The sequence below is a fragment of the Clinocottus analis genome, unplaced genomic scaffold, assembly GCF_023055335.1.
Source record: "Clinocottus analis isolate CAN_PGR_092001 unplaced genomic scaffold, fCliAna1.0.p SCAF_8, whole genome shotgun sequence".
In the NCBI taxonomy this organism is placed as follows: domain Eukaryota; kingdom Metazoa; phylum Chordata; class Actinopteri; order Perciformes; family Cottidae; genus Clinocottus; species Clinocottus analis.
This window is the reverse complement of record NW_027176240.1, coordinates 10,443,499-10,469,443: the sequence shown is the minus strand read 5'-3', so window position 1 is coordinate 10,469,443 and position 25,945 is coordinate 10,443,499. Positions and strand designations below refer to the sequence as shown.

Genomic DNA, 25,945 nt, shown 5'->3' with positions numbered 1-25,945 from the left:
ATACGTAGCATAATTACTAGATGTGACCACTAGATGGCAGTGTTTGTTTCTAAAGCTGCACAACCACCTGGTACTCTGCAGTCCTCTCCTTTTATTTTTTTTGCAATGTGTAATTTCTTGGAGCATTTTTTAACTGAGAAGCAGCAGGAAATGAATATGAACTTTAAATGTGTATTGCTATTCTATTAATAAAAAAAAAAGCAAATGAGCTCCTTGAGCAAGGCACTTAACGGCCAACTGGTCCAGTGGAGCTGCCCAGTGGATAAAAGTGTCAACTGTGGTGCAGACAGCATGTCCTGGCTGTGAATGTGTATACACTGTATGTAGAGATGCAGGACAACAGTGACAATGAGCAACTAAAAGCAACAGACTGATGAATGCCTTACTTATACTATAAAACTAGATGTCATCTTTTTTTTAAATAACTGCACATTTAATAAAAGCCATTACCGTAAACATGTACTGAGTCATTTTCATTACTTTGTGATAATGTTTGACTGATTTAAAAATTTTAAAAAAAAACAAGAAAAAAAAACAATTCAAAGACTTTTATTTCCACACAAACAGTATTAACAACAATTTTAGCAGTCTAATGGCATACAGTTTTTTCATAATAAAAGGAGGTTTTCACACTGTGACCATGAACATTTTAACATGAGGACATGAAAATTTCAAGTTTCTCTGGACAGCGAGTCTCCATTTATAAATGTTGGTCTCTAACCACCTAAAACTTGACTTTCAATAACTATAAACTCGTGACTGGCAGAGGTTAATCTCACACGTTGAATTATTAGGTTTGAGTCAACGTCTCGAAATGTGCAGTAGATGAACATGTATTTTTGCTTCTCATGCCACCTCAAATTGAACCCACTGTATACTTATACCCGTTTACATTGTTGCGCAACATACCACACCCATAACCAGGGACACATAATAGTAAATGGTTGATACGTTAAAGCAACAGTGTGTCGCATTTTTGCTAATAGAATATATTAGCAGAAATGGATTATGATATAAATATGTTTTCATTAGTATATAATCACTGGAAAATGAGAATATCTGCGTTTTTGTGACTCAAAAGGCAGTTTCTATCTAAATAACATACATAAATGTTAGTGCACGAGCCCAGAAGGGACAGACCAAACACAGGCTCTAGACAGGACCTTTCATTTTCACATTTGCCAACATAGTTTGTCTATTCACTCAGCACAAAGGAGAAGTTTCAGTCTGTTGCAAATCTGCAATCAACTTCACCGCTAGATGTCACCAAACCCTACACACTGCACCTTTGAAAAAGTCATGTCCCTGTCCGTAGTTATCAGTATGCATGAAGAGTGCAAGTTGGGTGAATTTAGAATAACACATAAGGCAGTTCATGAGAGGTAACCACAACAACATATTGTGAGATAACAGGAGTCATTGAGAGTTTTGTGCTGCCTCCATTATTCAGGTGAAGATGTAACTGTGTAGTGTCGGTATACGGCCATCAGCCCAGGTCCATTAAAACATCAGACATTACGGCATCATAAGAAACTATTCAACCTGCAATACAATTTCAAGTGTAACTTTTGCTTTTGCCACAAGGTAGTTCAACCTAGCTCCAGTTTGTGAACACACCAGTGCAGTATTAAAGACGGATCAGCAGTGCTGCTCCTTTCTCGCACATACAGTCATTAAGTCAGTTTTGCATCTCAGAGGTTTCGGTGCAATCAGTGGAGTATTTTGTGGAGGTATCTCTCTGGGTTGTTCTCTCCTCCTCTCCTCAGTCCCGAGCTGGTTCTAGCTGGTCTCTCAGAAGTCCCCAAAGGGCCCTGGCTCTCAGTGAGTACCCCTGTACCTCTTGCTGTTGTCCCTATGGAGGTGTGTCTTCGTGGCTCCGGACTGCTGTGTGCTCCTCCTGCCTCAGAATCACTCTCCTCCCCGGGACCCTTCCCCTGGCTGCTCGGCGAGCTCTCTCCGATCCTGAACAACATAAATATTGTTGAATACAATATGAATGGCACATCATTTAAACAGTTACTATGATGAATGATCTGAATGTATATGAAATCAAATCAGCAGTTTTGCTACCTGAGGTGATTGAAGGCTCGTAGCCAGTGTGAGCCCAGCGCCTCTCTACCGTTGGCCCTCAGTCCTCTCCTGTGACCTCGGGCCCTCAGGCCTTTCAATGCCTGAGCCAGTTCGCCCTCATCTCCGTCGCCCCAGACAAGTTGGGCCCTCTGTTCCGCATCTTGATCTCCCGCTGCCCTGAATAGTCTCTGGAGCTGCCACAGATTTACGTTGCTAAAAATGTTGGCAGAGCCAGCCTTCCTACTCCTTCTGTCGGACAACCGCCACAGGGAAGAGGGGCCCGCCACCACGGAGGAAGAAGGGGAAGCGGATCCGGTATCCATCCGGAGAAACACGGGAAAAGGTGGCATGCACAAGCTCTATTCTGTTGAAAGAGTTTACACTCATTGGGATGTGTTTGCAAAGTGAAAAATACTTTGAAATAAACAACACAACATACATAGTACATGAGTGCAGACTGCGTCACAACACTGATAGACAGCTGATGCAACTGACCTGCTACTCTTCCGCTCAGAGTTCTTAATCCTACTTTAGGAAGCGAGTGACAAGTCGTGCTTTGAAAGCCCATTAAACTACAGATGGCAACGTTATCTTTACTCACATATGGTTTTAGGTGGGACACTAACCAATTTGCTGAGTGACCAAAATCATGGCTGCTTGAAAGTCAGTGGCCTCTCCACTAAAACAACTTTTTTTTTCAGCTTGACAAAATAACCTTAAATAAAAGGACCACTATAGCTGTCTTCAGGGCCTATAGCTATTATCAGGGATAATATCCGTTTGTAAACTCTTATGTTGTCTGCATACAACAGAATATGAAAAATAAGTATTTATAAATATAAACAAAATATATATCTAAAGACAAAGTAACAGGGTGACCTCATATATACCCAAATATTTAAATACCTCCAATACTAAATCACTCAACAGTGTGTGAGTTAGCTGAGGACAAGCCTGGGATTCTGCCTAGAAATAATCATGATTGAAGGATGCAGCTGTAAAAACACAAACACTTACGCATTTATAGAAACCTAGTTTAATATTAACTTCCATATTCCCTTCCACAGCTATCTCGGCAAGCTACTGTTTGCATAAGAAACACACTGGGGCACAGACACCCGGATCCCTTGCAAAGCTCCAAAGAGTCTCAGTGAAAAGAGTACAAGTATAACAGGAGAAAACTGTCTTTGCATTAGACCCGCGTGTGGACCTGTTGAGGATGATACGTCGCAGCGGCTGAGCAGCGGACTGTCTGTGCTGTATTGTGCTGCGGGTCACAGGCAGTACGCAGGGACCCCGTGAGAGTCATGAGAAGACAGAAAATCAATTCAGCTTACCCGAAGATGAACTGAGTCTTTTCAGCGCGCTTTGCTCCGACAGTATCTGACTCTGCTCCGATGTTTCTCTTCTATGACATCCTTCGCAACACTGAAACGTATCCAGGTCACTCAGTTTCACCTGGAGCCACTTTCTGTCCTTGAGCCGACGGTCTGTCAAGAATCAATGCTGTCAAGCGACCAATGGGCGGAGAGAGATCCTCCGATCCCTCCTGTCGGGGATTGGAAACATTTTTTTTTTTAGACCAATCACAGGTTTGGCTGAGGAAGGCGACGGTGGCGGGCTCCGCCTCCTGGCCACGTAGGGTGTGTTTGCTGAAATCCATTGACGTCAATGACTGGCTGGCACAACAAGCGTCTGTCAATTTAAGTGAGAGGGAAGTAACATGTGAGCATCCCACGCAGACACACAGGATGACGACTGGGCTCCTAAAGAAATCACTGCTTCTTTGTTATGGTGTGTGTCCAGTGGAATAAGAAACACTCTATTGTATGCATATATAATATACATGTTTAATGTATTTGTTATTATTGTTATTATTATTATTATTATTATTATTATTATTATTATTATTATTGTTATTATTATTATTATATGTTTGTGTTTTTCACTGAAGTAAGTAATGTGCATGTATCGTTTCAGTTAAAGACATAAGCATTGTCTACATGTTGAAGCATGGAAGCCCATAACAGGGATTATAGCTACGCTTCTGTTGTGCTGCTTCAGCACACGTTAAGATTTAATCATTTTCTAAAGTCTCTCTTTAGTCCGAGAGGACGGGAGGAGAAAATGTCACACTCCCCGGGGGAAACTACTCCACCTTGGGGAAATGCACGAGCAGACGGGCGGACATGGATGAACCGTGCAGTCCGGCAGAGGAGGGGCAGGCTTTGAATTACAGGCCGCCCCCTCTCCATCACCCAGCCCCCCAAACACAGACGTTACATTCAACAGAGGAAACGGAAAAGACGAAACATCCAAGACGGTTTTTCATTTCAAAACCCCGGGGCTGTGGAAAGAACAGAGAGTTCCCTTTTGATACCTAAACTTGTCCAGATTTGGCACCATTGCCAGACCAAAAACCCGGCTTTCCCCCCGTTATTCACACTTTTTGTCCATCTTTTCCCCCAGCTGTTTGCAGCTGGCAGGAAGCATCCGCCCTGTTCGGGGGAAAAAGGGACCGAAAGTGACCGGTGGAGGAGAGAGATGCAACCCCAACCTTCCCAGCCGCAGGTGAGGAAGAATATCCTGAAGTTCCTCAGGAGTTTTTTGGGAAACATCCGGATACTGCAGATTGTGTTCGGGGCCGGACTGTGGGTCACCATCGCTGCAAACAAATACGAGGGATCCATCCACTTCGTCCTGTTCGTCGCAGTCCTCTTCTGGCTCCTCACCCTCGCTCTTTTCTTCGTCACCATGCTGGACAAGCAGGACCTCGTCCCGCTGCTGGGAGGGGAGCGCTGGATGTCCACCAACCTGGCGCACGACGTGGCCGCCTCTGTGCTCTACCTGCCGGCCATAGGTGTCATGGTCTACAAGACGGATCGCAAATCGTACTGCAACTTGGATCAGTACAAACACCTCTGCCTGTACAGCGTCTACCTGACAGCCGCAGTGTTCGCCTGCCTGTGCTTCCTGGCTTACCTCCTGTCGGCTATTTATGGGACGTATAGGAAATGTCGGGGGGAGCAGTCGGACCTCTGATGAGACTGAAGGGGGGTGAGGTGATGGCAACAGGGAGGAGGGCCCTACAGGGGGTATCCACAGCAAGATGAGGAATAGTTAACTTCACTGTAATTTAACTCAACAGCTACTCTAATCATAGGTTTGTCTCAATTGTCTCCCCAAAACCATCCAAAAAGACTCAGTCAGTGTTGCTGACATGAAAACAACCCAAGCAGCCCTTGTCATGTAGGCCACAGGATGGGAGTCTGATTGGAAGCTTTGTAACCTTTTATTATTAAGGCATATGTGGCTATGACTCCACCTCTTGCATTTTTTCCCCATTAGTTTTCCCTCATAAATAAGTATTATAATATTCCTGTCAGTGCATATTATAGTGGGGTAGTATATTCAGTGTTTACAATAGAATGGCCTTAACATACACTTGCATATTTGTGTCAGTATACTGAGTAACTATCTATCTAAAACCCCTTTATTTTTTCTCAAAGGATACTTAACTTTTTGGAAAGTATATATTTCTATGTGTTTGTGTGTTTTTTATGACAGTAAAACTATACTGAAGCATGGCGGACACTTGCGGATCTCATTTTGAGCAGCCGTTTTTATTTTCTCTGACTCAAACATTGCAAACAGTTTCATCAGTGCCTTCTGTTCGAATGCTGTATACTCAACAAGGCTGTGACAACAACACCCCGACACGATGGGTGTGATCGGTGCTGCAATGTGTATGCTGAACAAAAATATTCCTTAAGTTTTCCTTATAAAGCCAAAAAATAAAGACCAGTAAGTGTAAGCTCCTGATATGTTTCTTTGGATATGAGCGTATGTAAATAACCTGTATTTTTTGTTTGAGTTCTCGGTGTTAAATTTTAAGAAACAGCCGGGACACTTGAGCTGTGCCTTTGGTGGCTTTTTTCAAATGAAACGCAGATTTAGAGGGATTAGACACAGCGCCCTGAGGAGTTTTCTGTTGGGAGATAAAAGTCTTGCCCAATCGGCGGGGAACATTTATATGCAATACCACTTGACCACATGAAAGACACACATCCCTAGATGTATCTGGAACTCTAACGGAAGATGAGAGTTGCTCACACGCTGACAATGTGCTGATAGAAAGAATGTGAGTGTGTTGCATGACAGATATCCTACTTTTGGAAACTGTGTGTGTGTGCGTGTGTGAGTGTGCAATAATCTGGGAAGAGGCTTGTTCTTACCGGAACACTCTGTTGGGGTTCTGGAGGTGGGCTGATGTTCAGCCAATGAAAATTAAGCCAAGCAGATGATTCAACTTCTTGTTTATTTCAGTCAGCAGGCCGTTCTTGAAAACATGCTGCAGACAAGATGATTAAACAGCACCCAAAGCCGCGCTGTGATAACTCTGTTTGGTTGCCTTTTTACAATTAGCGTCACAGTGGTGCTGGCATGGATGTGTGTAGTAAAAAAAGCTGCAGATTACTCGCACATAAAAGACACACTTTTCCTTTTTTGGGCTTTAACTTTCCCCGTGTACGCTTCAAGTGAATGCGGCAAGTTATTACTGATAGCATGAGAGATGAAATGTGGCTTTGTCACAGCTTCAGATTCCTAATCAAGATCAAAACGAAGGCAACACAAATGCAGAGATTAGAATATTGAAACAGCAGTTTTACAATACAACAATGAAAGGTAAAGAGGTGAGAAATATTTTTTTAGTGCTTGGCAAGAATAGCTGCTGTAACCTGATTCATATCGTCGACTTATTTAGTGCTTGCACTTATGAGGCAAAGTGACCCCGAAACAAGTGTTTATCTTAGATTTAATTTGGGTATTTTCTTCAGTCTGTGCTTCCATAAACAATTGTCCAGTATATCATCCTTGGGGCACCGGCCTTTCAGTGCAATGACTACAACTGAAATACAGTACGTGCGTGTGTGTCGAGAGCAAGGAGGCAAGGGTTAATGTTAACCAGCTGCAGGATATAAATCTAGCACTTCTCAAGAAAGAAAGGAGTCCCCCGCCCCACACACAACCCACCCTCTCCTCCTCTGAGACTTCCACAGAAGAGTTGTCCTGTCCACGTGTCAGCGCCTGTGGAAACACACTGCTGTTTACAACCAAGTGGAGACAGTACAACAGCAGCGTATAGCATAAACAAAGCATTGAATCCAGTGATTCAGTTTGATATATTGAAAGTAATCATGGATAATCATTTAAGTTTTGATTGACTCACAGCAAGTTTAGCATGTACGAACAATTAAGGCCAGAAAAGTATTCTCCACATTTACCCTGAAAGTTGTTTTGAGCCTTCCACAAACCTGCACGTAATCTTCAAACTTCACGTCCAAAAAAGAAACCCATATAATCAGGTAATAACATGAATTTGGAATCCTTTGTTACCTCCTGACACTGTCAGAAGGGTGTGGGCACCACACAACTGAGGTTGTTGTATGTGTTTAGCTACATGGAGAGCCAAGAAAGCCCAGACAACTTGGTTTAAGGACATATACAGCCAGCAGCTTCTCTGGAGTGCCAACTGTGTGATATTTCTTTTGGCAACTCAACCAAAGAGACGCTTCCTGTATGCGCTCTCCCACTAGTCTGCAAGTGACCGTCCAATAGAGCAATCATAACCCTTCAAAAGGGTTCCTCTGCTTTAAAAAAAACAACATAAAAATTGTGTGTATGCTCAGCATTATTCAAGAGGAAATGTAAATGTTCAAAGAATACCAACACTATAACCCACACTTTTCTTCACCGTGTTACACAGTTTACCTAAATTCTGGGAGGGTCATCCCCAGTGGAGGCACTTTGTGTCCGACTCTTCCACACACCCCCGTCCCCCCTCCCGCCCAGCTGACAGACCTTGTCTCCTGTTTTGATTAATAGGCTACATGTACGCACATGAAAGATGAAAACACAGACACGTGCAAGCGGCAGCACCCTGTTAACCACTCTTTCATCAGATACTGCTGAGATGCACATTCCACTGCAGAGGAGAGGGAAAGATGGGAAAACAGATGAAGACTGACTGACAGAACAAGTGAATGAGCAGAGAAAAGCAAGAAGTGATGTGCAAAAATGTCCTGACATAAAGGTTCGAGCAGGAATCGACACAGAGATTGACATTTCCTGTCTGTGTAAGGCATGAATGGGCACAGTGTTCCAGGCTGTGTATTTTGCATCTGACACTCTGTTTTATAGTTTCCTAACATGGTGACTGGGATTACTGATTCCACATCTGTTACAGCAGCTTTTACCCACACAATACTTCTGAATAGGCACAGTGTTCATATGCTGTGTGAGGGCAATGGCAGCCAGTGGTGGGAAATGATGATTGCTATTTATAGAGGCTTGAAAATACCGCCGCTTTCTTCACTCTGCCATGTTGTTGAGAGTGAGTGAGTCTGACAAACGTAAGAGAGAGGGAGGTAATCTGACTTTAACTGATTTATGTACCAGAAAATTATCAACACCCTTGTCATTCACCGCCTTTTATTTTTGCCTGACGAATATATAATGTTAAAGGAGTGAGAAGTGAAATCCAAGATGAGGGGAAGTTCTTTACCAACGTTGCATCTTTAGAACAGCATAAGCCGACACGCACGCTGTGAAGTAAAACAAACATTCCTTTGGAGTTTCTGATGATGGCAACTTTTTTTTTTTAAGCACCACCTTTACCACAGAAACTCAAATTCTCTCTCTTACTACAGTTGTAAAGAAAAAACATACATTGAAAGACCTATTTTCTTTAATTATATTCCCTTTAATTGATTTTGGTCATAAAATTAGCTAATATGTCTCAGGCCTTGAAACATTGCATTACTTGAGATGTTGGTTTTATTACACTGCATCGTCAGAATACATCTTTCTCAATTGACTGATAGAACTCTAGTTTGTAAAGTCTTCTTTTAAACTCCAGAAAAAGCTAGTGAGTGGACTTGAGTTGGGTTTGTATTGTCAACCCAATCTTAAATAGATTACCATTCAAACATTAAATCATTAAAAGCTCTTTAAATTCAATCCAAGTAGCCAGAAAAGCAAGAAGCAAAAGGACTGTGAATGTCCTCATTTAACTGTTTAACTCTATCTTGAAGTTCACCCTATTTCATCATATGATTGTATTTGTTGAGTAGTCTTTTCACAAATGCATGTGACTACTGTCTCATGCAGAACATCATAAGGAGGTTGCTGTAGTTAAGACGTAATCATTTTACATTATGGGCGAGGGAAATGGAGTTGTGTTTGGCCAGGGGGGTAAGCAGAATAAAATGTTGACATCATACAGTCAGAGGTTAACTATCATGAGATGGCTGAGGTCAGAGGGTGGAGTCATCTCTGAAACCACAATGTGCAAATATACTGTATTTATATTTGTGTTTTACAAACTGAGGTTTTAATTGTAAATATGTAACACACATGCAGTATACTGAAGCTCATCCACAAAACAAGTACTGCTCTTTCCTTTCATCACTGATATGCTCAAACATAGATATTTAGTACTCTGTGATATTGTATTTATCCCATCATGAACACAATCTCTCATATCGCCCACTAGTTCTTTTTTTTAAATAATTATTTTTCGCCCCATATTTTTATTTCTTTAATACATCTCTATAAATGCATTTCTTGACTTTTGCTCATGTTTAATTACAGTGTTTTAAACTTATGATAGTTCCGGGCTCTAGTAACTACTGCAGTAGTTTAATGTTTTACAAGCCGAGGTCACCCCCTACAGATGAAAAGGGGAAAGCAACAATTGGTTGAGCTGGTCTTTATTAAAATACATTGACCGCATACTTTTGTCATCTTAAATGTGTATCACGGTCCAATTACCTCCTTGAGAGGTCATTATGAAATAAAGAAAAATCAAAGAGCCTAGCTTTATTTCAGCTTTTATGTAAGTTTACAACAAACTTAGAAACTCCGATAGATAGATAGATAGATAGAGAAACACAATGAAAACTCAATATGGTGCAATGTGCAGTATGAAGGTCAGGGAACGGCCCCCGCTGCTTACGTCCACCGCTGTCATTGGCCTTCGAATGAACAACGTCTACATTAGCGCAATCTGATTGGATGGAAAACCCGGAAGTAGGAGAGTAGCCAATCCACGGGATAACATAAAAATCCTCACCGGTCTGACGGGAAACGAGTAGACCCATCTTCTTCTCTGAGTGGAGAGCTGTCAATTTAACGTCTCCTAAATCTGTTCTTAAAAGTTTAGACTTTCATTTCGGCACATTATAATCGGCCATGGCTGCCTACAAGTTAGTGTTGATCCGCCACGGAGAGAGCAACTGGAACCAGGAGAATCGTTTCTGCGGCTGGTTCGATGCAGATTTGAGTGAAACCGGGGAGAGAGAGGCAAAGAGAGGTGGACAGGCTCTGAAAGGTGAGGAAGCGCTTATTCAATTTGCTCCCATCACCATGGACTGTACTCTCTCTGAAATACTGTTTCATACTGGCTTCATTGCCAGGCTCCCAATGCATAATGGCCTCCGCATCAGACCCCTGAGCGTGTTAGGAATACATAGAAGATGTGCAAACGTGCAGAAGTGATGCTCTTAATGAAGCTGCTCCGGTGCAGTCATGTTCCAGGGCCAAAGAGCAGATAATCAATATAGAATGTATCATGAAAAAAATAGGATCCTTTGAAAATATGTGGTCCTTTTGACCCCACAGCATGTGATCACATTTCTCAATGATTTTCTTAAATGAACATCTTGATGCTGACTTTTACATTTTTTCTAAAAAAAAAGAAGTAAAAGTCACCCCTCTGAGACTACTCAGAGAGGTCTCTGAGAGTAGTCTCATTAAACCAGGCTGCAATGTAGCTAAAGCTCCAAGCAACCGTTAGTTGATTACTCACATAGTCGATGAAAAGGAAAAATGCCATACATTTTCTGGTTGGAGCTCCTCCATTGTTGTGTGTGATGTAACATTCTATAGATTTAACGGTGAGAAAGTAAATTGTGGATTAAATAGTAAGGAAAAAGCCGGTAGTTGCAGCTCTAAATGTAGCCATGTAACATCTTGTATTTTCAGTGAGGCTTGAGACTGTGTTGCTTTTTTTTTTTTTTTAACTCTCTGCATAGTATCATTCATAAATTGTGTTTTATGCCACAAGGGCATACTTGTTATTCTCAAGAGGTATGTGGGTGGAATCAAGGTTTAAAGAAGCAGTCACAGTCTCCAAGTGGCAACAATTGCATTAAACGTCAGTGTCTCTCATGCTCTGAAACTTACAGATGACGGCTTTGAGTTTGACATTTGCTTCACCTCCGTGCTGAAGCGGGCCACCAGGACACTGTGGTTGGTCCTGGACAGCATTGACCAGATGTGGGTGCCAGTGCGTCGGACCTGGCGGCTCAATGAGCGCCACTATGGCGGCCTGACTGGGCTAAACAAGGCAGAGACGGCCGCCAAGCATGGAGAGGCTCAGGTGAAGATCTGGAGGCGCTCGTTTGATACCCCACCTCCTCCCATGGGCCCAGACCATGACTACTACAGTGTCATCAGCAAGGTAAGCCCTTATCTTGACAGTACATACACATAACCATGAGCTCGCTTTGCCTCTAAGGAAATGAACAGTAAATATTGACTAAACTAGTTGCACACAAGCATAACAAAGAAGAAGCCTGAGTCTGACTATACCTGATTTCTGCTGTCAGGCCTTCAAATTGGCTGTGTCTCCATGAATTAATTAATGAATGAAATTAGCAGAAACAATCTAAGTGAAAATAGTAGCTTTACTTTTTTTTCCACAGCACAGCCAGCTTGAATATCAATATGTTTTATACGTACAACAGTCGTATAGTACAGGACAGCCGTAATACACTGTGGACATACAGTCCCTAATCGTTGGGGAGCATGTGCCCAGTTGTTACCTAATAACATGTTGTAGGTGGGTTAATATATGACTGGTAGGAATGATGTCTGCTAGGTCCAAGTTCAAAGTTCAGTCAAGTAAAAACAACCTGATCAGGATTCTGCAGAGGTATCCAGAGTAAAGAACCAGTAGCCTATGCTGATGGTGAGAGATAGCATTGATAGTGTTATAAGAAGAGTGTCATAGCTGATTATTATTGCTTGAACAGTGACACTCTTTCTTAATGCATTTGTCCTTCCTGTAGGATCGGCGCTATGCAGACCTGACTGAAGACCAGCTTCCTTCTTGTGAGAGCCTTAAGGACACCATTGCACGGGCGCTGCCTTTCTGGAACGAGGAGATCGCCCCCGAGATCAAAAAGGGAAAGCGGGTGCTCATTGCTGCCCATGGAAACAGTCTGAGAGGGATTGTTAAGCACCTGGAGGGTGGGTGGCATTATGAAATTTTCAGCACAAGCAATGATACATAATGCATTTAACTTAAATTCCGTCACAATGATCTGACAGTTTGTTGTCAATATACTCAAGGAAAGGTAAGAATAGTTAGTGACACAAATGTAAAGAAAAACAACAACCTGTAAATTCACTAACTTCTGTCCGTAACTGTTCTGTTTGTATGTGCTCTCACCCGTAGGAATGTCAGATGAAGCCATCATGGAGCTGAACCTGCCAACAGGCATCCCTATCCTCTACGAGCTCGACAAGAACCTGAAGCCTGTGAAACCGATGCAGTTCCTGGGAGATGAGGAGACTGTACGCAAAGCTATGGAGGCCGTGGCGGCTCAAGGAAAGGCCAAGAAGTAAAGGCACAGAAAAACCCTCATTGTGTATGACAGAGTAGGTTGTCCCCAACAACTGACCTTTTAAGTGTTTTTGCTAAATCCTAACTTATTCTGGATTGTAATACATGATGAGTTCACTTTAGATGATTGTCAAACCTCACTCTTCTTGCACAGTGCAGGGATAGTCGATGGTGAATGATCAGGATATATTCGGGTCAGGGGAGACACAGCTCTCAAGAGATTGTAAATTATGGGACAACCTTTTAAGGTTCAGAGTTTAAGGTTTAATTTATTGTCATTGTGCAACACATGGTTGTGCAATGAAATGCAGTTTGGAGTCTTGATTTGCTTTACGAGAACCCCCCTCACCCCCCGCCTAAATAAGCAAAACTATCGAACTCTCTTTTCCAAAGTTGATGAGTATGTATCTGTCACAAATGCAACAAAGTTTGTGGGAGCTGCCAGCCGCCACATTTACATGCACCGGTGTAGCCATGAATCAGTTTCTGTACTGTGTCCTAAACAGTCAACTGAAATGCAAAGTATTGCTGATAAAGGCAGTTTATTATGTGTACTTGAATATTTAAGTAATAGCCCTGTTAATATTCAAAATGTATTTCGTTAGCTTATGCTTATTAACTGCCCAGGACAACATTATTATTCATAAGATATTGTATTCTCCTACAATTCAATTTGAAGAAGACTTTATGAGACCTTTTTTTCTTTAATGGAAGGGACCACTTTTAAAGATGTACAACTTCATTTCTACATCACTTTTTAAAGCAATTCATTGATGCATTCCTTTAGTAATGTGTTCCCAATCTCTTGAGAGCTGGATGGGACTGTTAGAACCATTAAAATCTTATAGTCTTTGTGTATATAGAAAGTATTTGTGCTGTGTCTTTGTTGAGTCTGACAATTTGTATTTTTCTTTTTGTGTTTCATTACGTTAATTGAAATGGTTCCAAACACTGCATTGCTATCAACATTGCACTGTATAAGGACCAAATCCATTATTTGGATTATAGTCTTCACAGTTTTACGGTGCCATTGTGATGCAGGATTAAGAGTTCTAAATGTGAACGTGATTTTTGTTATACTGTTTGTCTACCTTTTGTCTGTCTTTTTCTCTTGGTGTCATCATATGTCTGTGCCACCAGGTCCTATTCCAACAGTAAATGCTTACAGCTGCTCTTACTGCCTAATAAGGAAGCAGTGGTGGTTAAAAAAAAAAAGTCTGCTCCAATTTAATTTGAAAATATATATATATATATATATATATATATATATATATATATATATATATATATATATATATATATATATATATATATATACATACATACATACATATATACATACATATATATATATATATATATATATATATATATATATATATACACACATCCCTCTGTTTTGGTTTTATGTATCCTGAATCTCTGATGTTAATACATTTACAAACCAAATGCTGATATGTCTTCTTGTCTTGCAGACTATAATATATATATATATATATATATATATATATATATATATATATATATATATATATATATATATATATATATATATATATATATATATATATATATATATATATAATTTCCACAGCGATTTTAGTTGCATGCTCAAATAAAGTCTTACTTGTGGTCAAACTATTAACTTGCCAGGACTCATATTTACTTACTGACCACGTTTCAGCAGTTTTTTTCAAGCTGATCAGTCCATTGTAGTTGTATTGGTAGCCAATCTCACTTAGCTTTATATCAAATGTATAATTCTCGTAATATAAATAATATTTTATGCAAACCACCTGTCTTGCTCCAACAAATTAGAAACAGTTAGTGCTTATATGTATGTATATGACATACATATAGCAATATACCAAAATACAACATTATTTTCAAACGTAAAAATAAAAACTGCTTTGTTGGGAAGTTAAACTTCAGACTATCTCTTTACGGCAGGACACCAAGTCCCATAATGCAGTTCGCGTAACGTTGCCCGATTCGGCTGCAGGCGGGAGACGTTCGTGTTACTGACATAATTCTAACATTGCAGCTCCGAGTTTGTTATTGTCGCTGTCTGTAGTTATAGACAAGTCGGACTAAGCCTCATAATGAGAAGAGTCACAGCAAGTCCAAGAAACACCCGGTAAGAAAACCTCCAGACTTTGTTTGCACTTCTCAGCTAACGCTAGCTAAACAGAGCACTTCCTGAAACAACGACGAGCTAACATTCAATGTTGTCTGTGAGCCGGTCACTGTGAGTAAGATGTATGTATGTTAGCTACTGTACGCATAAATGTCTGTAAATGTTTCCCTTCGACAGCGAGCCAAGCAATACTTAAATACTTATCGGTAGCTGGCGCATTGTTAGCTCACACAATGTAAACACGCTCTTCAAGTCGGTTACCTTGCTAGCGTCAGGCAACGTATTGTTTCTAGTTGCGAGCAGCTCGGCCGTACTAACCGTTGGTCCTGTGTTACTTTGTGTTTATGTTTAAGATATTCAACTGGTAACGTTACTGTTGATCACACATTTATGGTTAAAGCGGACCCCCTGTTGTCACTAACGTAGCTGCACGTGATTGGCAGAAACTGACTAGCAGGTGTCGTCCTTGTGTTGGCTGTGGAAAGTGCGAGGTGCCGTGCTGGGTGTGTCCTTTATGCAAAACTTCGACATCCTATTTAATAACTGCCCGGCTAAGCGGCGTTGTTGTCGCCTCGGTGACCAGACTCACTTTCATTAGCTAACGTAGGTAAACATGATCGGTTACCTGTCTATGTCTTTCATGCATCACACTTTCGGAATGCTTTTCTCCCAAGGAGTAAAGGAGTGACAAAGTGTCCCCTGCAGCACCGTCATGTGTTGCTGTCTCGTAAAATAGCAGTGTGTGTGTGGGAACGTTTACATTGATGCTTGTCTGACGCAATTGGTGGGTTTTTAAGTTGCACTCTAACTTTACTTTACCAACATAGTTGTTTTTGTATTACTGCTGTTTTAACATGATGTGTGATGTGATATAACTATGTCTTCACGCTAACGTGGATTGTTCTAATCATGTATCGTTAACGTTCATTGTTCTAATTATGTATTGTTAACGTTAATTGTTCTTCTTTCGTAAATTGCACTGTTGCCTGCCTGGCCTTATAAAAACAAGCTGCTACAAGTCCCTCAGACTTTGTTAATAATTGTCTGCTCATCTGTAGACTCCAATATATTTTTGATGGTGGAGAAGTTAAACTTATTTCAACTTAATAAGTAATAACTAATATGGATCTTCAGGCCCTTTTCTCCCCAAAGTAAAACAATTAAAAGCAGCAACTTACTTTTGTGACAATGAACAACAATTTAATCAGTCGAATACTTCTTTGAGTTTTAAAATAAAAAACATTTAATTGTAGACAAATCTTTGTATGTGGAAACTTTAGACAGTGAAGGCAACAACATGCAGCTCTATGATTTACAGGTTATTTGTACATTGTCTTCCCTTTGAAGCAGATTCAAAACTTATTGAATTATGGCTGAGCATGTATTTATAGTGACAGCGTACATGGAAAGAAATGATGGATCTGTTTCTGCTAAAATAATATGAGAAGAAACTCTCTGTGTCTGTCAGCATGACAAAGAAAAATGTTATACAATTGATTGAGGAGCCAAAGCTACAGCGTCATATGTCTACCTGTTCATAGTTGAGCATTTCAAGCCACCACATATTTTAGAAGACATATGACCATAATGCACAAATGTTTCTCTTGTGTTTTAGTGAAGGACCTCGTATTCCATCAGCGCTTCCGGCCCCATTCCACATTGTTTCTCCAAGAGACTCCAATGAAACCCTTTCAGCTTCCTAACCGGCTTTCTCACCCACCTCCCAGGAGAATGTGGCCACTTCATAGCCCTGAGCTGTGCCACAGCGACAGACTAGGTCCACCACGAAACCCTCTTCCACCACAGCACCTTCTTCATCCAACCGGACCAATTCATTCTCCAGGGTTTGTTCAAAGCAGCCCATCTTACTCAGGGAATAGGTCCTATCCCCTGCCAGGGGGCAGACTGTGTCCTCTACCATACCAACACTATCAACCTCCAGGATCTCTCTGCTTTTCACGGTCTGCTCCAGTATGCCCAACTAACAGTGGTACTACAGCTAGTAGGCCACAGCCCTCACCTCCCAGTATCTCACCCGCTGCATATCCTCAATTTATGAAGGATTTAAGTAACCACTCCCCGTCTTCCCACATCAGGAGAGATCAAGTGATTGAATCCAAGGGCACTTTGTCTTACTTGGGAAGTAAACATGTAATGCCACAAAGACAAGCGTCAAGCAAGGTATTTTTTCATGCTATTGGTGAAAACAATATTTGTTCAAATAGTATCTTGTTTATGAACTGTACTGCTTTATAGCCATAAAGTGATTCTGAATTGTTCTGTCTATTACCATTTCCTTTGTTAGGATCAATCTAGTGATGTGAGCAGTACCATACAAACTATCCAGCTCCACAGGCCCCCTATGACTCCATCATTATACACCAGAGGTGTTCAAGAAGGTTACCCACTGCCCCGCTCAGACTCCGAGCATTGGAGCCCTGAGAACAGCCAGTGGTCCTCATGGGGCTACCAGCCTTCTCCCAGTGCCCAGTCTTCTGACAGGAGTAGTGGTTTCAGTTTACCCATCATGCACAACCCTGTAGCCCCTTGCCAGGTGAAATTTGTCATTTGTTTTTTCTAGTTTAGGGTTTTGATAATAGATTTTGAGCTGTATATTCCTCAAAAAGCTCACTCTCAAGCCAGGGCTGTGGGGTGAGGCAAAATGTATGTTCACTTGGGGAGAGTATGGTGTGTTTGTTTTTTTCATAATCTTTATAATATAATTTTTAAAACAAAGATGTTGGTGATGTATCTTTCAATAAGTTATAGACCATTTGACAGAATTTTAGGAAGGTAGTTCACTGATATTTATTGAACTGATCGTCTCATGTGAATTGCCAGTGTGAAAATTGTTATTTAAAACCTGACCCAGGTGTTGCTTGTTTTTTTCTATATTGGTGGATGCATAATGACACTGTTGTTGTTGTTGTTGTTGTTGTTTTTTTTAACTAAGAGACCAGCTGCTTAAAAAGTCACTTTTGTTCTTTTTTTAGGACCAACAACATAAACGAACACCTTCAAGTGAAAACTTAATTCCAGGTAATTGACAATTTTCAATTATTCCCCTTTTTACTCCTAAAGCTGTAATCTTTTGTCTTGTTGGCATGCTATCTTATAGGCACTGCAGTGACAACAAGCATCAGATGTTGAGTTTGTAAACGTCATGGACCATATAAAAATGTGATTGGCATTCTTAGTAGCAGATTATAATGATCCTGTGCAGCAACAGGGACATTTTTACTTGTTGTTTTACAACAGTAAAATGTATATTTTTGACGTTTTTTTTTTTTTCTCCAGTAGTTGATTTGAATGGCACATCTCAGAAGAGGCACAGAGAGTTTGAGGCCCGCGACAGTCCCAAAAAACTCTGTCTTTCGGGTATGAACTTTGGCAAAGCCCAGACACCAAAACCCACTGTTGGCAACTCTCTCAGTACTTCACTGCAATCTCAGCCATCAGCAAGGTATCTTTCAGTCTTGGAACTGTCAACCAAAAACACAAATAGTCATCTGAGCACAGAACCAGCATGCGGCCAATCAACATGCGCTGAAATGTCATCAACATTTAAGCCTGCCCAGTCGTCCTGTGCATCACCATCACTCAAACCTTGTTTGAAGAGACGACCATCAATGGGAGCAAAGCAGGCCTATATCAATTCTTCCCAGGATCACATTTTGAAGTTAATGTCACCTTCCAAAAACCCAGGTGAAGAAAGTTTGAAGAAAAAAAGCAAAGTAAATGATGAAAGAGACAAATTAACCTCTTTGTTATTCCCAGAGGTTCCCCAGAAGGACACGGGTGGCTCACCTCATGTTCAGTCTGGATCCCACCACTCTGTTCATATTCACCGCCGTACCTCAGGCTTACCAGTCAAAACCTTGAGCAGAAGTGATCACATGGAGGAGAGCAGAAAACTGCACATTAGCACTCCCAAACCATCCTCAAAAACAAATACTGCGTCTGTGAGTTGTCGCACGGTAGAACGGAATAAAAGTGCCCGTCCACGAAGACCTGTTGCAATCCCGGATGATTTAGATGAGCTTTTCACCCCTGATCCCATGACCTATGTATTCAGCTCTGGCCATAAAATTGTAAAGACCAAGACGGTTGGGATAAAATCTCCCACCTCAGAGAACAGCTGTTCATCCAGCTCAGTGACCAGCTTCAGTACTCCAGTTAATGAATCCTCTTGTCAGAAAACTAGTGATCATGCAGTCGACACCAAAGTCTCTTCCTTGGCATCAGTACATCACTCAAAAGTCACCGTACCATTTGTAGCTTTAGAGCGGATAAAACTTGAAAACCTTAAATCCTCTTGTTTAAAAGACTCAAAAAACAGCCCCATCAAATCTCCAGATAGACTGCTCAGTGATGAGAGTTTTACATCTGATGACAAATTCAAATCTCTCCTACCCAACAATGTGAGAGCTTTAGAGACTGACCCTACAACTTCTACATCTCATTGTTCTCCTTCTACGCTGCTGGAGAGGCGGGCAAGTAAAGAGCGTGTAAAGCCATCGATTGAAGAGGATCCTATAGATGTGGAACTGGACCTAGGCCTGAGCTTTGCCTTAGATTTGGATTTAACCCAGAGCTCCCAAAGCAGTGAGGAGGAGCAGCTTCTTTCCTTGCAGGAGATGATGGAGCGTGTTGCCAAGCCCCCAGCTACACCAGAGAAGGGAGCCTTCTCCGAGCCCAGTAAACCTCGATATCACAACTGCCCATCAAACACTGTAAGCTTAAAATGGCTTGTCATTATTGAACATACAGTTATAAATGTGTAATCATCAACTTGCAGAGCGACCACTAAAATCATTCATTGTTGTCTGTTGTATTTCCCACCGCAGCCATTGCCAGCCACAAAGTCAGGCATCTATAAAAACAATCTCGACCAGATGCTAAAGGAAATAAACAACAATAAAAGGTCAATTATGCAGACAATGTCATTCTAATTACCTTAATTTGAGCTACAGTAGGTTAACGTTCTCCACATTGTTTTCATCCATCAGAGCTAAAGAGATTGAGACACAACTTCTCACTGCATGTAAAGAGGACCTCCTGAGAATAGCTGAATATGAAGAGGCTGAGGAGAACCGGGAGGAGGGTGTCTCCACTGAACAACAGTAAAGCATGCAGAAGCACACAGATGCATTATACCAGGCACATTGGAGTTTACTAATCTGCAGTATTACATTATTTTTATATTTCATTTTCTAGGGAATTCCTGCAACGCTATTCGTTGATGTCCAATGCAATCAGAGAGGTGCCTCCAGGAGAAGCAGTGTTCAACCTGGAGAAATTTGGGCGGATCTTCGACCAAGATACGCTGGAGCTCAGGCAATGTATGCTCAATCCACAAGGGACGGCACAGAAAACGCTTCTTTGGTGAGTTGTGTTTGGATATACACATGAAGGTTTAGAGCAGCAGCTCAACATTAGATTGCCACGAAGTCTGATATTGGTAGTCATTGTCCCCAGGGCCATTCATTCATTCATTCATTCATTCATACATACATACATACATACATAATCATAAAGTTATATCTATTTTATCATTTAAATGTTTTTTAAATTATTTTTTTTAAAATTAAAAGTTATAACTATTTCATAATGTAATTGTTTTTCACGAATACACTATGTATTATAATTATTTTTGCATATTAGCTTATTTTGGCACAGCTGAGCCTTCATCTGTTGCTCTGCTCCTTCAGGCCTCTTGTATGGCTTCTTAGGACCTGTTCAACAGCATTTTTATCCATTTATTTCCTCTGATCTTTCACTCCAGGTCGAGCCCTGCTCAACTGAGATTGCATATAAATATTGGATTGTTCCAGGAAGCTTACGACTGTCACTCACCCTGTCCAACTCAGGTTACCCGTTTCCTATTCAAGGTAGGCCCTCTCACAAACATGTAATTATGTGACGTGTGATAAATAGTTGTCCAAATTTTAGAACTTTGGTGTTAATTCTTTGTTGATCCTGTCAGATGATGTCAGTCCACAGTGAGAGGCTGTTATCTGAAAAGATACTACAGACTCTCTGTGACATCGCCTGCACTGCTGCTGATCAGATAGGTCAGCTTTTTGGAATTTCTTATAATTAGTGTTTCCTCACTATTGTTAAGGCATGTTAACATGTTTTTTTCTGTCTGTATTCTTCCTCAGTGAAAAATAAAACCCAGCAGTTTAAAGTGTGGGTGCCCAGTTTGGCCGACGTGGCCCTGGTTCTGATGAATATGGGAGTTGCGTTTGTTACACTCTTCCCTTATGAGAATCTGCAGCCTCCATTCACAGAGGGCGATTTGCTGTAAGTTGCTTTCCTGTTGATACAATTATTCATTAATTTCATTGTTTCCTATGTAAAAGCTTAGGTAAGTTGTTTCTGTGTGCTTGTGTAGGGAGGACATTTACATCAAAAGTGTGAGTCCCTCCAGTAAGAAGGAACAGAACAATTTCCCTGAACACAATTGCAACAACATATTGAAGGTGAGACGCAAAAGCGAAAGAGGAGCAGTTGTCTGTCATGTCTGCAAGGGAGAGAGTTTGGCAGAGAAAGCACAACTTCGCACCTCATTCACTTCTCGACTGTTTTTCCTGTGTTCTTATCTGCAGTACTTGTCTTTCTGTATGGGCCTATGTCCACGAGTGTACAGCGACGATGAGCTGCTGTTGCTGCTTACTGTGGTGGGAAAGGTGGGCCTAGACACACGGCTCCTCCTCCAGTCTGGTGTAGAGCTGTACCCTCTACAGTACAAAATTATCAACAACCTGAGGGACTGGAAGACCATGGTCAGTTCATGCACAACTTGAATTTCTTGAAAATCGCAAAATTTGCATTTTTTCGGGCTTGGAAAAGTTTAGGAAAAACAAGAAATTGATAAGAATATTTTCCACTATCTGAATATGTATCCTTCAGTGGCGGGTCCATCAGGGCCTTATCAGCCTTCTCTGAAGGCCTAAACCGAATCACAAAGTGATAACCATTTCATAAAAAATAATTTGCCAGGGAGACTCCGGCTGGGCTCCGTAGGGTCGTGTTCAGACCTCGGCGTTTTCCAGGGCTGTGTATTATGTACTTGCTGTGACTTCTCTGGATGCGGCCCCCTGCTTCCGACGCGACTGTCCACCTGTGTGCATTGCCTTAGTGTAATGTGATATAATCATAATATCACAATACACTTTCACAAGATAATATTAAAATTTCGCCAATTCCGACTGTAAATAAGTGGTTAATATATTGCATGGTTAATATATATTTTCATGCATTAACAGAAATTGCAGAATGTTTGGTCATGGAAATTATTTTAAACACATGTAAACATCCTTTAAAATGTGCATGGCCTATGTTCACCTTGGTTTATAATATCATTGATAATTTTTTGATTTAATTAGTTCTTTATTATTTCTCTAAAATGTTCTCAGCTTCCAAGAATCTGCATGGCCCTTACGGATCTGACAGATGACCACCACAACATGTGCCGGCTAGTTCAACAGCTGCCTGACAACACACATGGAAAGTAAGTCTTTTACTTGTTTTTCTCTGGTGTGCTTGTCTTCATTTTCCCCCCACAATCAGTCTTTTTAAAATGTTATTGTATTGCACATTAATAAAACGAATGAATGAAAAGTACTTTATTAATCCCCAAGGAAATGTTTTTTTCGTTGTAGTAGTATTAATTATTAAGTATTCACTTTTGTTTATATAGGCAACTGCGTCGACATCTGAGCCTGTCCATGATTTCTAAGCTGCTAGATGGAAATTGTACTTACAGACCTACAGAAAAGGAGTTTCAGGTAATTTCTTTAAGTGTGTAACATAAACCTCGAGCTTATTTTAGACCTCAGCAGTTGAAATATGTATATTCATCTAAATGACTTTCTCTTACGCTGCCATGCTTAGCTCTCTGAACTGAGGCCCTACCTGCCCCGTATGCAACCCTCAACGCTTCTCCGAGGCATGCTGAGCTCCTCCAGCAGGAGTCAGAAAGATAAAGAAGAGGACAAGGCCACCCTAGACCAACAGGTGAACATACGCCTCAAACTGTTCCTAACAGAAATTAATTTTATAGTTTCCTTGTCCTGTTTTGCATGTCTAGTTTCTTTCATTATTTGTAATTTAAGCACACAATATAATCTGACTGATAGTATGAATGCATTAAAAAACATGCATTGACATTTTTATTTTTTATTTTGTGTCTCAGTCCTACTACCTCTGCTATAGCCTTCTGACTTTGGCAAATGAAGCTTCCAATTATCAGTTCTTCCCAGCTCATCAAAAGGTAAGACTTTAATGACATCCCTTTTCTGGTCTCAAGTCTTTTGCCACTAGTTATTAATCCGTTGATTTATCAATTTCTCAAGGTGGTGATATCCATCTATCTGCGAGAAGTGTGTTAATGTGTGTTGCCTTTTTCATCTGACTCTCAGAAACAGCTGCTATCTCTGTGCTCTGAGCTGGAAACACACGTTAAGTGTGACATCAGAGAGAGTGAGAAATGTCTTTACCGGAGCAAGGTAAGTTGGATTTCAAAAATGGAGATTTTTCTACATTTTCTACCCCATTTAAATGTTTTTTCTGCACTTTCTGAATGCTTTCAAATTCGATTGATGTATTATCTCAAAGGAAGTTTGGTTTGCAGTCAGCCATTAAACACACATAAAATAAATGCATTAATTAAACAGGAACAGATTAAATTTACGATAGATTGCTTCCATCCTGGATTATTGAGGCAACTAAAGTACTTCTTGGGAAGGAAAATATGAGTCTATTTTTTTGTACCAGATTGTGCCTGCTTTACAATGACTAAATAGATGAGAGGGAGTCTAGGTATTGTGGCTTATTGTGGATAATCACATAGGACCACAAAGAACAACCTAGAGGTGAGCCTTTGGAGGGAAACTATTGACTCTTACATCATTCAGGCAGTACAATTTACAATTATATTGCAATTAGAAAATGAGTGGCTGGATTGTGCTGAATGCTGAGGAAAAGTCAATAAATATGAGCATAGTGTTGCTGTTTGAGGGTGTCCAAATGCTGAAATGCAAAACACAAGTTAAATGTGGCATCCTCAACACCTCTACCTAGATTGAGTCAACCTACCTGACATTCCACCTGACTCAGTATCTCTTGTTTAATCTTTTTTTTTCAAAGTTTTTAATGACAGACTATTCTGAAGTCAGTTATGTTAATCTTTTTAACACTACAGTGACTGCAGTATCCCTGAAAAAGTTATGCATTCAATCTGTGTTCATCACTAAAACTGCTATTGTTTGTCAAACAGTCCGAATTAGGATGTTCTCTAGAAGCTGTGTGCTTGACGTCTTACTCCCTCCTCTCCTTCCAGGTCAAGGACCTGGTGGCCAGGATCTACACCAAGTGGCAGATGCTCCTTCAGAGGACCAGGCCTCTCCATGTACAGTACTCTTTTATTTTAAAATGTTCTCTAATACAGTCAAAAGATTTGTATCACTCTGATTTACAAATGTATATTTTCCTCCTGTAGGGCAAGTTGTATGATTACTGGCAGCCTTTACCTGTTGATACATTGACAAGCAGCCCAAAAGAGCAGGAGATGGACAACAGTGATGGAGAGGGATCTGTGGTGGAGGATGAAGAAGAGGAAATCAACGAAAGTGAAGAGCTTTTAATGATTGACGAGGAGAAGGACCAGGGAGACGATACAATGGATGACACAAATGAGACGGGGGAAGACTTGAAGCCAGAAGAAATGGAGTTGAACCAAGAGATGGATCCTAAAGTACATGAGCAAATGGAGCCTGGAAACGATTATACTGAGGTGGAGACTGAATATCTGTTTGAGACAAGAGAAACCTCTCACCACAACCAGGTTGCAGCATCTGATTTAGGTTCATAGAGATTTTATTTATCATCTGCTCGTGCCTTAAGCTAAATTTGCACTATTTGCTCACCCCCTCTATCCCTAACCCTCAATTGTATATTTATAAATAAAACCAATTTAAAAGAGCAGTTAGTTTTTGGTTCGTGTTGCACAACAAATATATATATTTATATGTCTTTTTAAAATAATTACTTAAAATTGTATGTAAATTACTTTTCGCTGCGCCTCTGTTTTGACTCCTTTACTTGTGTTATGTATCTATATTACTGCTGTTGAGTAATCTGTTTTTTTGTTTGTTTGTTTTTTACATCCTTGTCATTTAGCTATGCTCATTTGTTGAATTTAAGTAATTTCTCGCTGTGTAACTCTGTAAACTGAATAGCTCATGTACCATATGAACAACTTCTGCTGCAAAACAGTTTTAAGTGGAACAATGTGACCCAATGTTAAAAATACTGGACTATGCAACATGTTAATTGTAAGTTATCAGTTTAGAAACCAGATTTGAGGTTTGTCAAATGTTATTGTTTAGTTACCTACAGTGATAAATCCAGTAAGCTTTGGCCATGGTGGGAAAGCCACAGGCATTTCCAATAACCAAGCTCTGTTTTTTTTCAAACGTCCCAGTACATAGAGACGGTGTGACTGAAACTGAAAGACCTCATAGAATTTCTGCCATAATTAATTTTAATATTTCCACCTGTGCATTTCTTACTGTGACAAAACAACTTCTTAATTTAACTGTCGAAAAATATGTGATGCAAGGTAGGTACACAATCTGTTTTGATCAATTGTAATAATTTTGCTGTTTTGTTGGATGTGTGCACTTTGTTAAAGACTCCTTTTTGGAAAATATTTTTTTAATGATTCAATACTTTTTTTTTTTTATAGATGTTGCCAAATAAAGAAAATACACTGTTTACATAACAAACGTTTATTTTGTTCACAATTATTTGTTGCCTTTGATGGAAGACCCACTCCCTCCAGTGTTATAAATATCAATGTATTCGTGGGAGTCATATATATACAAAACTTATTTATGGTTTGTTTAAGTTTATTTTCACAATTTATCACCATTGATGAACCCCAAAAAGAAGAGAATATTGTTTCTCTTCTTTGTTGAACTGTATTTTGCAGATTTACAACGTGTGGTAGTTCCCGCTGTGCGCGCTCCCGCGAGCTGAAC

At 40.5% G+C, this 25,945-nt stretch overlaps 4 protein-coding genes across 7 annotated transcripts; 3 read left to right on the top strand and 1 right to left on the bottom strand.

Annotated features, from left to right (window-relative positions):
- Positions 1 to 564: 564 nt before the first annotated feature.
- LOC137780089 (arginine vasopressin-induced protein 1-like) lies at positions 565 to 3,548 on the bottom strand. Its single transcript, XM_068568427.1, has 3 exons — positions 3,408 to 3,548; positions 2,071 to 2,434; positions 565 to 1,962 (listed from the first exon to the last, which is right to left on the bottom strand). Exons 2-3 carry the CDS (start codon positions 2,418 to 2,420, stop codon positions 1,710 to 1,712), a joined length of 603 nt encoding a protein of 200 aa, XP_068424528.1. The 5' UTR covers positions 2,421 to 2,434; positions 3,408 to 3,548; the 3' UTR covers positions 565 to 1,709.
- Positions 3,549 to 4,264: 716 nt separating this feature from the next.
- On the top strand, positions 4,265 to 5,869 carry marveld1 (MARVEL domain containing 1). The gene has a single exon (XM_068568378.1). The coding sequence runs from the start codon at positions 4,615 to 4,617 to the stop codon at positions 5,110 to 5,112; it is 498 nt and encodes a 165-aa protein (XP_068424479.1). The 5' UTR covers positions 4,265 to 4,614; the 3' UTR covers positions 5,113 to 5,869.
- A 4,311-nt stretch (positions 5,870 to 10,180) lies between these two features.
- On the top strand, positions 10,181 to 13,999 carry LOC137780233 (phosphoglycerate mutase 1-like). The gene is made up of 4 exons (XM_068568682.1): positions 10,181 to 10,462; positions 11,319 to 11,593; positions 12,204 to 12,384; positions 12,593 to 13,999. Exons 1-4 carry the CDS (start codon positions 10,324 to 10,326, stop codon positions 12,760 to 12,762), a joined length of 765 nt encoding a protein of 254 aa, XP_068424783.1. The 5' UTR covers positions 10,181 to 10,323; the 3' UTR covers positions 12,763 to 13,999.
- Positions 14,000 to 14,747: 748 nt separating this feature from the next.
- slf2 (SMC5-SMC6 complex localization factor 2) lies at positions 14,748 to 25,694 on the top strand. 4 transcript variants are annotated; one of them, XM_068568407.1, is made up of 21 exons: positions 14,748 to 14,897; positions 16,513 to 17,078; positions 17,203 to 17,451; positions 17,891 to 17,936; positions 18,195 to 18,602; positions 18,675 to 19,630; positions 19,745 to 19,821; positions 19,907 to 20,020; positions 20,115 to 20,282; positions 20,683 to 20,788; positions 20,884 to 20,971; positions 21,062 to 21,203; positions 21,295 to 21,382; positions 21,509 to 21,685; positions 22,319 to 22,413; positions 22,603 to 22,690; positions 22,797 to 22,919; positions 23,098 to 23,175; positions 23,324 to 23,410; positions 24,244 to 24,312; positions 24,403 to 25,694. In XM_068568407.1, exons 2-21 carry the CDS (start codon positions 16,578 to 16,580, stop codon positions 24,772 to 24,774), a joined length of 4,032 nt encoding a protein of 1,343 aa, XP_068424508.1. In that variant the 5' UTR covers positions 14,748 to 14,897; positions 16,513 to 16,577; the 3' UTR covers positions 24,775 to 25,694. The 4 variants fall into 4 exon arrangements, with proteins under 4 accessions (XP_068424508.1, XP_068424507.1, XP_068424505.1 ...); XM_068568406.1 differs by having other exon boundaries at positions 18,198 to 19,630; XM_068568404.1 differs by having other exon boundaries at positions 18,195 to 19,630.
- Positions 25,695 to 25,945: the final 251 nt, after the last annotated feature.

What these genes read in the sequence shown, in the direction of transcription:
- LOC137780089 (XM_068568427.1), bottom strand. Translation starts at nt 2,420, where the DNA reads ATGCCACCTTTTCCCGTGTTTCTCCGGATGGATACCGGATCCGCTTCC. An exon ending in CGAGCCTTCAATCACCTCAG is followed by an intron (nt 1,963 to 2,070) that starts GTAGCAAAACTG and finishes TATGTTGTTCAG; the next exon opens with GATCGGAGAGAGCTCGCCGA.
- marveld1 (XM_068568378.1), top strand. Translation starts at nt 4,615, where the DNA reads ATGCAACCCCAACCTTCCCAGCCGCAGGTGAGGAAGAATATCCTGAAG.
- LOC137780233 (XM_068568682.1), top strand. Translation starts at nt 10,324, where the DNA reads ATGGCTGCCTACAAGTTAGTGTTGATCCGCCACGGAGAGAGCAACTGG. An exon ending in AGGTGGACAGGCTCTGAAAG is followed by an intron (nt 10,463 to 11,318) that starts GTGAGGAAGCGC and finishes TGAAACTTACAG; the next exon opens with ATGACGGCTTTGAGTTTGAC. An exon ending in GATTGTTAAGCACCTGGAGG is followed by an intron (nt 12,385 to 12,592) that starts GTGGGTGGCATT and finishes TCTCACCCGTAG; the next exon opens with GAATGTCAGATGAAGCCATC.
- slf2 (XM_068568404.1), top strand. Translation starts at nt 16,578, where the DNA reads ATGAAACCCTTTCAGCTTCCTAACCGGCTTTCTCACCCACCTCCCAGG. An exon ending in CTACAGAAAAGGAGTTTCAG is followed by an intron (nt 22,691 to 22,796) that starts GTAATTTCTTTA and finishes TGCCATGCTTAG; the next exon opens with CTCTCTGAACTGAGGCCCTA. An exon ending in TCTTCCCAGCTCATCAAAAG is followed by an intron (nt 23,176 to 23,323) that starts GTAAGACTTTAA and finishes TCTGACTCTCAG; the next exon opens with AAACAGCTGCTATCTCTGTG.